The 10,305-nt window shown below is 29.7% G+C and overlaps 2 protein-coding genes across 4 annotated transcripts; both read right to left on the reverse strand.

The window, feature by feature from the left end:
* Positions 1 to 141: 141 nt before the first annotated feature.
* On the reverse strand, positions 142 to 2,343 carry LOC119681166 (putative transporter SVOPL). 2 transcript variants are annotated; one of them, XM_038094278.1, is made up of 10 exons: positions 2,251 to 2,343; positions 2,036 to 2,164; positions 1,813 to 1,975; positions 1,637 to 1,758; positions 1,285 to 1,570; positions 1,081 to 1,185; positions 852 to 1,002; positions 517 to 794; positions 320 to 447; positions 142 to 268 (listed from the first exon to the last, which is right to left on the reverse strand). In XM_038094278.1, the coding sequence occupies exons 1-10, from the start codon at positions 2,324 to 2,326 to the stop codon at positions 234 to 236; spliced, it is 1,473 nt and encodes a 490-aa protein (XP_037950206.1). In that variant the 5' UTR covers positions 2,327 to 2,343; the 3' UTR covers positions 142 to 233. The 2 variants fall into 2 exon arrangements, with proteins under 2 accessions (XP_037950206.1, XP_037950205.1); XM_038094277.1 differs by having other exon boundaries at positions 2,036 to 2,197.
* Positions 2,344 to 4,218: 1,875 nt separating this feature from the next.
* On the reverse strand, positions 4,219 to 7,096 carry LOC119686285 (synaptic vesicle glycoprotein 2C-like). Of its 2 annotated transcripts, XM_038100835.1 has the most exons (10): positions 6,997 to 7,096; positions 6,775 to 6,936; positions 6,544 to 6,706; positions 6,362 to 6,483; positions 6,006 to 6,294; positions 5,814 to 5,921; positions 5,023 to 5,158; positions 4,676 to 4,953; positions 4,423 to 4,550; positions 4,219 to 4,369 (listed from the first exon to the last, which is right to left on the reverse strand). In XM_038100835.1, exons 1-10 carry the CDS (start codon positions 7,058 to 7,060, stop codon positions 4,335 to 4,337), a joined length of 1,485 nt encoding a protein of 494 aa, XP_037956763.1. In that variant the 5' UTR covers positions 7,061 to 7,096; the 3' UTR covers positions 4,219 to 4,334. The 2 variants fall into 2 exon arrangements, with proteins under 2 accessions (XP_037956763.1, XP_037956764.1); XM_038100836.1 differs by lacking the exon at positions 6,997 to 7,096 and having other exon boundaries at positions 6,764 to 6,824.
* Between the last annotated feature and the right edge of the window lie 3,209 nt (positions 7,097 to 10,305).

Genomic DNA, 10,305 nt, shown 5'->3' on the forward strand with positions numbered 1-10,305 from the left:
CTCTTATGGGATTTTTGTTATTAATAGACCATTAAATAATAGATATATTACTGATTATACTACAAAATACTTGGGAAATATATTTCAACATATAGATTGTATGTAAATATATATAATAGAATAGCATATTATAGTATATCATATTCATATAAATATTTATGTCGGATTAAAGTGAATCTTGGTAGTCGAATTTGAACATTGAATGCAATTTGTCGGCTCCTAAGTTTTGCTAATTATATCTTCAAATAATATGCGAACACAGCGCAAGCTAGAAAGATTATAGATTAGTATCTCTTACGAAAAAAACATATTTACTTACAAAATGATATAAGAGGTAACAAGGTAAAAACCAGGAAGCAAACATTATTCAAAAAGTAAATGCCGATATGGCAACCTAAAATGGCGCCTACACGCCCCAATATAGTAACAATACTAAGAGCTTTATTTCTAGTATAAGAAAAAACATAAGTTTAAAAATTTTATATATTATGTGTAATAAATAGTAAAAATGCTCACCTTAAATAAGTTGGAGTATTATCCATCACAAAAGTGTTAAGAAAATTTACCAGGATGGCCGGAAGTACCAGAAATAATATTAGGAAAATTAATTCTAGGACTTGTAAAGTTACAAAATTAATACACAATCCGCATATACCAGATATAATTAGAGAATATATAAATATACGTTTCCGATTGGTTATTAGAAGCAATAGGCCAATAATATTATATCCGGCTATAAAACAAATACCCATGGTTATGGAATCCCAAAATTGTTTTATATACTCAAAACAAGGCTGCAATACCATTTATATATTAATGAAAGATAATTAGCTAATGCTTACACTTAATACCTGTGGTCTACTATCAAATCTCAAGGTAATATTAGCTGATTCGAATTCCGAGATTCTTTCACATAAAGTTATTTCGTTATCTTCAGAAATTTCGTTAGATATACGCAGTCGATTTCTTACGTCCGTATACCACAAACCCAAACCGCTAGCGCTAAAAAATTTTTATAAATGTCAGAAAATAATAGTTTAAATATATTGTTTATATGAAAATATTTGTACTCTGACTTACACGGCTACCAAACCCAGCATTGTAGCACAGCTAAGCAAAAATTGCTTCACATAAGCCTTAGCAAATATTGGTAGCAAATCCAACCAAAGTTCACAAATCCAAATGCTAATATAGATTGACTTTATTATAATATTCATTGACACATAAAATATTCAAGTAAATATTGTTTACGTGTTTTGCACTATAGTATGTGTTATTGGTTACCGGTTTACATTGTTGTCCCTAGATAGAAGTGGTTCGAATCCCACGACTCCAAGAGACTCCAGTGGCACACCATTATTTCGTAAAGAAATCCAGTTCACAACTTTGAAAGCTTCATCATGTTTATCAGCAGCTAAGAGATACTTAGGAGATTCGGGTAAATGATATAGCAAAACAAGAGCTATTATTCCCGGTAATATGTAGATAAAACCCAATAAGCGCCATGGGCGATACGTTATTATAATAAGATTAATTTTCCAATTCATATTAATCAATATTTGAGCAGTACCTTTAAATAGTTTAAAAGGTAAATTTTTTTTAAATAAATAGAGCGCCAGTGAATATTATAAATTACCGGGCATATATATCATACCAACTCCATTAAACATGTATAAATAGTTCATCACTTTTGTACGGTACTGATCTAACATAAATTCTGCAACATAAGGCAATGTAACTATAATTGGTCCAGCTAAGCTAGGAGAAATGTCTATAAATTAAAATTTGACATAGAACTAATTGTATACATACAAGATACCCGTAAGTACACGCATAAAATGATATGAATAGTAATTAGGCATCAGGGTAGAAAGTAGGGAGAACGTAAAGGTCAGCAAAGTGGAGTAAATTAATATAGTACGTCGTCCATATTTATCGGATAAGAAACCGATATAATAGGAGGAAAGTATTAATCCTATAAAAATGTATTTAAACGTATTATTGTGTGATATTTTTCACTATCACAGAATTTTACCTTTAAATGTACTAGTCATTAATTCCGCTTGCTCTGCATTTTGTATATTTAAATCACAATTACTAGAAGGAGATATAATAGCCATGCCCATAATTTCACAGATACAGTATATAATATAAAAGCTCCCTACTGTAAAAATTAAAAGTTGAGCTTTACCGAAGCCTAAAATAAATAAAAACTAAAATGTTTTGTTGTTAAATATTCAAAAAACTCACCTATCATAACCTTAACATCATTGATTTTATATATGCCCTTAACTTGAGATTTCGGATAAACAGACCCAGATTCCATAATAAATATTCTTTAGATTACAGCCATCAATTTTAATTATATGGAATATTTTTTAAAAATTACATCGTTTGACATAATAATCCAAGCAATAATGAAAAAATTACGAATCAGTTGATTTAGTCATTAATATAATACCATGTTCCCACTACAGCTTGATTAATTCATGTTAAACAAATTAAAATTTGATCGTTTCCATTGGTATAAATTGATTTATGCATATGAGAATGTGTCAGAAAGTTCTGTAAAAGTCCAAACGTAGCTTTTTTTATTTACATTTTTATTTTTATTAGTTAATATTTAGTTAATATTATATTGTTAGCAGAAATTAATTAATTATAGAAAATGTGGACAATGTTAAAAAAAATCTGTATGAAATTTATTCGTAAAAACAAACATTTTGAAAAATACTTAGCTTTTTCTTGTTTGACTTGTTGTTTTACATTTTGTTTCATATGTCAAATATCACAAATTTTAATAATTTCCCTTTGAGAAATATATTTTGTAATATTCGACATTTTTGGTGTAATTTCCCTTAATTTGTTCGTAACCAAATTGGAAAGCTGTCTTTATACGGTTAATCAACTTCATTAGCGACCTAAATGAAGTAAACTGGTTTAATGATGGCAATGGGAACATACTATAACTGTATTTGTTGTGATATCATGCTTATATATTATGCAATGATTATCAACTATATATCAACTAATTTATTATATTAGGGAATGCAATAAGTATCTGCCAATTTTTGTCACTAAATAGTGTTGATACTTACCATCGTCAACAACACTAATCTGATTATATTAAATGAATACGTGTGATATGTGACGAGGTTACATTCATCAATGGTGTAAAAAATTATATTAATTTGATAAAGCTGTTTCAAAAATTTTCCCATCTCAAAATAAAGAATATATGTAAAGCCAGTAATCAATAGCAATTGTATCATGTCTTGCTGATAAAATTTAATGGAAAGGAAAAATTTCATTCTCACCGTCCATCATCTTAAAGTTGGTCCACAGAATTTCTTTTTGGAATATCTTTTAAAACAAGGTTGGTTAGAAAAATCTGCAGAACAAAGGATTGTATGTCCTTTTTTCTTTGAGACAACGTTTTAATGTTGTAACCATTAACCACCATTTTATCATCCATTACAAAAGGTTTAAGCAATTCCGATTCATAAAGAACGGCAGTAGGCTATTGCTCAGCTATAGTTAATTGATGCTGTTTTCAATGAAAATGGATTAGTTTTAAAACAAAATTTGATACTTATCATTTTTTGTTTGGAACATTCGAAATGGTTTTCTGAAACCATTGAAAGGATATTTCTTCTATTAGTAAACAAAATCCTTTTCATAATTTTTCTATTATTTAATACTAATGAAGATCTTCGGACATTCAAAAGTCACATATATTTAATGAGTTCCCGATTTTTCCGAAAATTTTTTTACCAGCTATAAAATCATATGACATGGTATTGACCCTAAAGTTCGTGTTTAAAATTTTTAACAAATCGCTGCGCTCTATTTCTCGTTTTTTTAATGCAAACATGCGACAACTTTTCACACTAACTCTCTATTCCGCCATAATGAAACACAAACTGATAAACGCTATTAACAAGCTATGTTAGTTAAGATATAGGTTACTTGTAATGCAACCAATACATAAAAAATGCTCAACTTGCATAACAATGTATACCACATGCATTTTCAATATTCTCATTGGTTTCTAATTAAACCTCGTAGGTAATCCAGTGTATATTACTTTTTTTGCGAATTTATTGATCAAAACAAAAACTTTATTTTGTCCTCATATACATATTAACTAATATATATAAACAAATGCTTATATATGAACATATAATTTACCATATATAATTAATTATAAAATTCCGTATATTTATAACTTTATAGATTGTGTTATAAAAATTTATATTTAAATTATTTTATTATTTCTTTTTGCAACCGATCGGTCCATTTCTTGTGTGAACGAACGTATTCCTTCAATGCATTTATAACATAAGAAAGAGAGAGAGAGTGGCAGAAGCTGAAACAAAATAAGTGAAATATATATTAATATAATGGAAATGGAAAGTTAACCTAGTATAACTCCCGGAAAAAGAGTGAATGCAAGTAAACACCATTTGTACTGAATATAGATACCAACTTGAGCACCAGCAACAGTTCCAAATCGTCCAAACATCAATACTATGCTTACGGCTTTATTTCTGCGTTTAAATAATATAAACATTTTTTATATGGGTCATTTATACTATATATAGTATATTATTATACTATATTTGTAATATATAATTAGCATATGTATGTATTAATGATTTAAGTAGCATTGTACCTTAAAAAAGTTGGAAAGTGATCCATAACAGAACTGTTAACAAAGTTGACTAGAATATTTGGTATTCCTAAAAAAAATATGGGACACAATAATTCTATCCAAGGACCCTTTCCAATACTTAGAGATAGACCACTTAAGAATGATATAAGTAATGCGGAGGTAAATATTTTTTTACGTTTGTAATAAAGTAGTAGTACACCCATTATAATGTATCCAACGACAAAACATGCACCTGTGATTATTGCTCCTTCGAAATGCTTCACATATTCCATGCATACCTAAAGTTGTCAAAATATTATAAGAAACCTGTATTTCTTCAAAACTATACTTAAACATTATTTTCTTACTTCTTTATTTCTTTCCCGAAAAGGAAAACTTTCTATTTTTTCACACATGGTCTTTTCTGAATAATCAAGATGTACTTGTTTATAGTACGCGGATTGATTTCGTAAGTCGGTAAACCAAAAACCAATTCCGTTGACACTAAATAAGCAATTATAGTTTTAAAGGCCATATTATGTACACAGTCATATGATGAATGGTCACAGCAGTAGTATGTTCTATCTGTTTATGCTATGCAAAAGGTCAAATCACAATTAGGGTCCTGTTATAAAGATATTCATGGTCATATTAAATGTGAATTCGATATGAGAGGAAGAAAGAAATTTCTATTTCAATTTGATCACGGTAACGACGCTTATTGTGCCTAGTCACGTTGTAAAAATGTCAGAATTTGCGCCTATTAGGAGTAAATATGTATATATATAAACTTATTCATACAAAAATACGCAAAAGTGTAGCAAAATAGTAGCAAAGTTAGGAAATTGACAATTGTGATATGACTCTCTGTACAACATGCCTTTTCGTTCTGACCAATGGTTGCGAAAGTTAGTCGCGACAATTCGTCGTACGGCTTTTTATGCAATATGACCCATAATTATTGCTACCATACTTTTTAGTTTTACCTAAATTAGAAAGGGCAATACTGTTTTGACCAATGTGATGAAGTATTGAAAGACTCATCATCACAATTTTACAGTATGCAATATGGTTTACAGTCTACAGTTTGGTCAAGTGACCATGACCATTTACATAATACGACCCTAATAATATCAAAAAATTATTAGTAATTACTTACACAAAGTAAAGTCCAAACATTACAATGCAACTTAATATAAATTGAGCAATGAAAGGAGCTCTCTCAAAAATAGGTAATAGATCTAGCCATACATCCACTACCCATATACTGAAATAAAAATTTATCAGATCAAAATTTTTAACGTATATCACATACATGCATTTATTTAAAAAAAAAAATATTATTACTTACTATTTTCGTTTTACAATTGGGACTGGAAATGGTACAATCCTTTCAATATTCAAATCATCCAATGTTTTTCCTTTATTTTTTTGAGCCAACCAGTTGAGAGCATCATGAGCTTTATCAATTTGATTAGTGGCCATTAAAAAACGAGGAGATTCAGGTAAGAAGAGCAGAAGTAAAATGTAACCAATAACTGCTGGAAAGATAAATGTTACGGCGAGTAAACGCCATGGACGATATGTTATAAATGCATATTGTACGCGCCAATCTGTATGTAGTATGAAATGCGCCATAGCTTTAGAGATTAAAATAATAATGTTTAATATTTAAATGAAGAAATTAAGTTCAAAAATATATCCTACCAGGGTAATAAATCATACCAAATCCATTGAACATACTCGTGTAGTTCACAATTTCCGCACGATAATAATTAGTGCAAAATTCACCAACATATGTCAAAACCGGCACAACAGTCCCAGATAAACTATATGAAATGACTTAAATATATGTATTAAGTAAATTTGATAATGTTTTCGATACATACAAAAACCCAGTCATCACTCGCATTAGTAAATAGTACTTATATTCCTGCATAAAGGACGACAAAATTGAACAACAAAAATGAAAAGGACAACTGTATAGCATGACCTTACGGCGACCATATACGTCTGACAAATAACCAACGTAATACGCTGATATAATCATCCCTAAAATGAAAAAAAATTGTGAAATGTTTTTAAAAGAAGGGGTTTTTTTAAATGTACTTTAAGCTAACCTATGAAAGTACTTTGCATTAAATCGGATTCCAAGTAGTTATCGAGATTCAAATCACAAGAACCTGACGGTGCAATAATGGACATTCCCATACTGTCAGAATGATGAGTCATGACAAAAAGTCCGCCTGTTATTAAAACTAACAAGTGTGCTTTTCCCATTCCTATAAGAAACAATTAATTTACTCAGAATGTGCTTTACTGTTTATTATTGCAATCCATACCTATGGCATTATAAATTTCATCAATCTTGAGTTGAGCATGTGGATCTTGTCCTCCTTTGTCCATATTGCCAAATTATAAATACTTTTTTAACTATTTTTAAATTGTATTATTATAAGATATTTTTGAATAATTGAAATAATAAAATTGACTTAAGTTTCAGAGAATATTACTATTAATTTTATTCTTCGTTACTTGGATGTAAGACTTCTATTTGAAAGTAATATTTCATACTTTGTCATATATAGGTAGAACAGCTGAACTTTCTTCCTTCTTAATTGGCGTTTGAGCTTTAAACTAACGTTTGCTTATCTATTATATATATGTATATATAGATATACATACATATTTATTTATGTTCAAGCTATTTGAGCCAGAACACTTCAACACTTTTACTCTTTATTAACTCGAGGTATCTTCAAAACCCCTCTTTATATTTTTTATACTTTTCTCTATATATTTCTGTATAGAGAAATTGAAGAACTTTACGACTATTGGTAATTTGTTTTTTGTTTTGTATCTCTATTTGCCGTCAATCAGCAATTATAGTATCGACCATCATGCTTTTGAAAACTATTTAACAGTTAGAAGGGTTCAAATTGATAAGAAAAGACAACAACAAAAATTTTAGTTAATTTATTGAAGTTTGGCTGACCATACAACGCTGTTTCGAATATTGCCAAATACTATTGATCAGTGCTCTTAGGAAATATTTGAAATTTCGCATTTCTTGATCAAGTTCCGTGAATTTGTTTCGTGTCTACAAAGATGAGTATTGCTGGCATTATCATTATGGAAAACGACTTCACTATTAACCAATTCTGGTGGCTTTTGTTTGATTAATTCATTCAAATTTTTTATGCTAATGAAATTAACTGAAAATATCACCCAAGTGAGTTTCTAGCTGCGAACCTAACAGCCTATCTATTCTTTAGTGTTTATGTTCATCACACGTTTATTAGAAATGGTTTGATATGTTTGACACTAAAGAAGACTTGATCGAAAATATGAGTCGATAAGACCATATATAAGGTCTTCTGAAGTTAAAATTGTTTTTTCATAACATTCTGACTTAATTAATTTTGTCTTCATTTTATATAAGATCTCCCTTTTTTTTGGTACTATAATCAAGCTTTTGCAGCTACTGCTGATTTTTTAATGACTCCTGTATTAACTGGAAGCTCATAGATAGTGTAATTCATATAATTATGGAAGTAGTTTCAAATAATTACTATTACTATAAATAGATAAGTAGATTATCTATCTCCCAGATACACTCCTACGTTAGTGAATAATTGTTCCGTGAATTCATTTTGGCATTTTTCTAACTTTTAGTAGTCTTAATCTATGAATGAGTCTACTACGTTTTGTCAACCGTTGTACTATATATGAACCATTGGTCTTGTGAATCTAAATCTTACTTTATATAATTTATATAGATTTTGAAAGGGTTGGAAGCCAAGTCACCACAACACTGCATCCTTTGTGAATTATTGTGACCAACCCCATTTAGTACCATAGGTGCGTAGCAGCTTAAAATTCTATTATGTCCCTAGAAGAGTTATTGCCTATTTTCACTATATGTGGATAGGCAATTGATATGTACTACTTAATATACTAACCTCTTTATATACCAACTACTTTTTTTTTGTATTTGGTGAGTACTGAATATTTTCTCAATCATTGACTAATTGAAACATACATATAGTCAATTAACTTACTTGTATGTTAAGTTCTTATGATGTGAAAATGATTAAAAATTAACAAATACAATGTTTAGTCATCTGAAAGTCTGAACAGATGTGACTTGATAAAGTTCTGTGTGAACAGAAAATTTTAATATAAAAATATTTCTCTGCTTTTTTTTTAAATTCTATAGAATATTTTTAGTTTTTTTTGGTAATCAAATAATCACAAATACACTAAAAGTATTCAAACTGAAGCTTTTACTTAAAGCACAGATTTATGCATTTTTCACGCTCTTTTTGGTTACAAAGTAGTTATGGTCTTTCTTGCTACCACGATGGAATATCCTGCGAGGATACCAACAATTGCAACTAACTGCAGTCTGCGCTGCTCCTACACAATCGCCTGTAATAATAACAATCGAGGAGTATTGAGTGATTGGAGGATTGTATGATGGCGTTGTGTCAAGTGCGGGCGGGGGAATAGGAAGAAAAAAATTGATGAGTTAATAAAACCTTAAAGAATAAAGAGTGTTCATGTCAATCATTTCAGTTAAGTGAACACCAAAACCGAGAACACTTAAAGGATTCAGTTACACTTCTTTCATTGTTGTGCGCTACACTCTATTTTGTGAGTATTTTAGCATTTTTTATTTAGTTGAAATGAGAAGGATATATAAATCTAAAAATAAATTATATAAAAAATAAATTATGAGAAATCATAAGATATTCGAAAAATTATGCATTGGAAGCATAAATTTATTTAATAATATAAACTTTAAATTCATAAAACAAAGTTTTAGCGCATAGATCTGATAAATCGCAGTATCTGTATAATAATAGATGTACAAAAGTTCTTCATAAAAAATTTTTAAGCATCCTCTAATATTCCTGCTTAGCTACAGGTGGGATATATGTGCTTTAGTACTCACATAGGTTGCTGTAGACGGTCTGTAGAACGAATATGGCTTTCATCACTCAGATCTTAAGTCGGGAAAAATATACGTTGGTGTGTTTTCGTGCACATATATGATCCAAAAATACTTACTTATTTGAGGGGGGAGGCAATGAACATGCAAGATAAAGTACCAGAGCGATCCTTGTCATTGTTCTCTCCAAGTTGAAACACAGCCTCCACCTGATTTATTCTGTATAGCTTCAATCATCCGTGTGTTGTGAACTAATGTGTACAGTGAAATTCTCTTAATAAATATATGAAGTTATACGTGGGGCTTGGAACCCACAATGGAAAAACACTACTCCAATTAAAACGATGGGTCAGTCTCGAATAAGGAAACCGTTTACTGTTGATGACACACGCAAACGTTATAAGGAACATGTGTTTAAGAATATACACCTGGAATGTCCGAATTCTTTACAGAGAAAATACATCTGTACAGCTGGTTAATGTACTCAAGAAATATAAGGCTGACATTACCCCTCTTCAGGAAACACGATGGACGGGAAATGAATGCTCTAAACGAGAACAATGTGATATCTTCAACTACAGCTTCCGAAAATACACAGCGAGAAATAAGTGAATATTTCTCAACTGATATGCATTCGATGAGATTTTAATTAATTTAATTAATTTACTTTGTTTTTCATTATTATTATTATAATATA

Source organism: Teleopsis dalmanni, chromosome 2 (genome assembly GCF_002237135.1).
Source record: "Teleopsis dalmanni isolate 2A chromosome 2, ASM223713v2, whole genome shotgun sequence".
NCBI lineage: Eukaryota > Metazoa > Arthropoda > Insecta > Diptera > Diopsidae > Teleopsis > Teleopsis dalmanni.

What these genes read in the sequence shown, in the direction of transcription:
- LOC119686285 (XM_038100835.1), bottom strand. Translation starts at nt 7,060, where the DNA reads ATGGACAAAGGAGGACAAGATCCACATGCTCAACTCAAGATTGATGAA. An exon ending in AATGCAAAGTACTTTCATAG is followed by an intron (nt 6,707 to 6,774) that starts GTTAGCTTAAAG and finishes TTTTCATTTTAG; the next exon opens with GGATGATTATATCAGCGTAT. An exon ending in CCAATTGTAAAACGAAAATA is followed by an intron (nt 5,922 to 6,005) that starts GTAAGTAATAAT and finishes TTTTTATTTCAG; the next exon opens with TATATGGGTAGTGGATGTAT.
- LOC119681166 (XM_038094277.1), bottom strand. Translation starts at nt 2,326, where the DNA reads ATGGAATCTGGGTCTGTTTATCCGAAATCTCAAGTTAAGGGCATATAT. An exon ending in GATTTGATAGTAGACCACAG is followed by an intron (nt 795 to 851) that starts GTATTAAGTGTA and finishes ATGGTATTGCAG; the next exon opens with CCTTGTTTTGAGTATATAAA. An exon ending in GTTACCTCTTATATCATTTT is followed by an intron (nt 269 to 319) that starts GTAAGTAAATAT and finishes TAATCTTTCTAG; the next exon opens with CTTGCGCTGTGTTCGCATAT.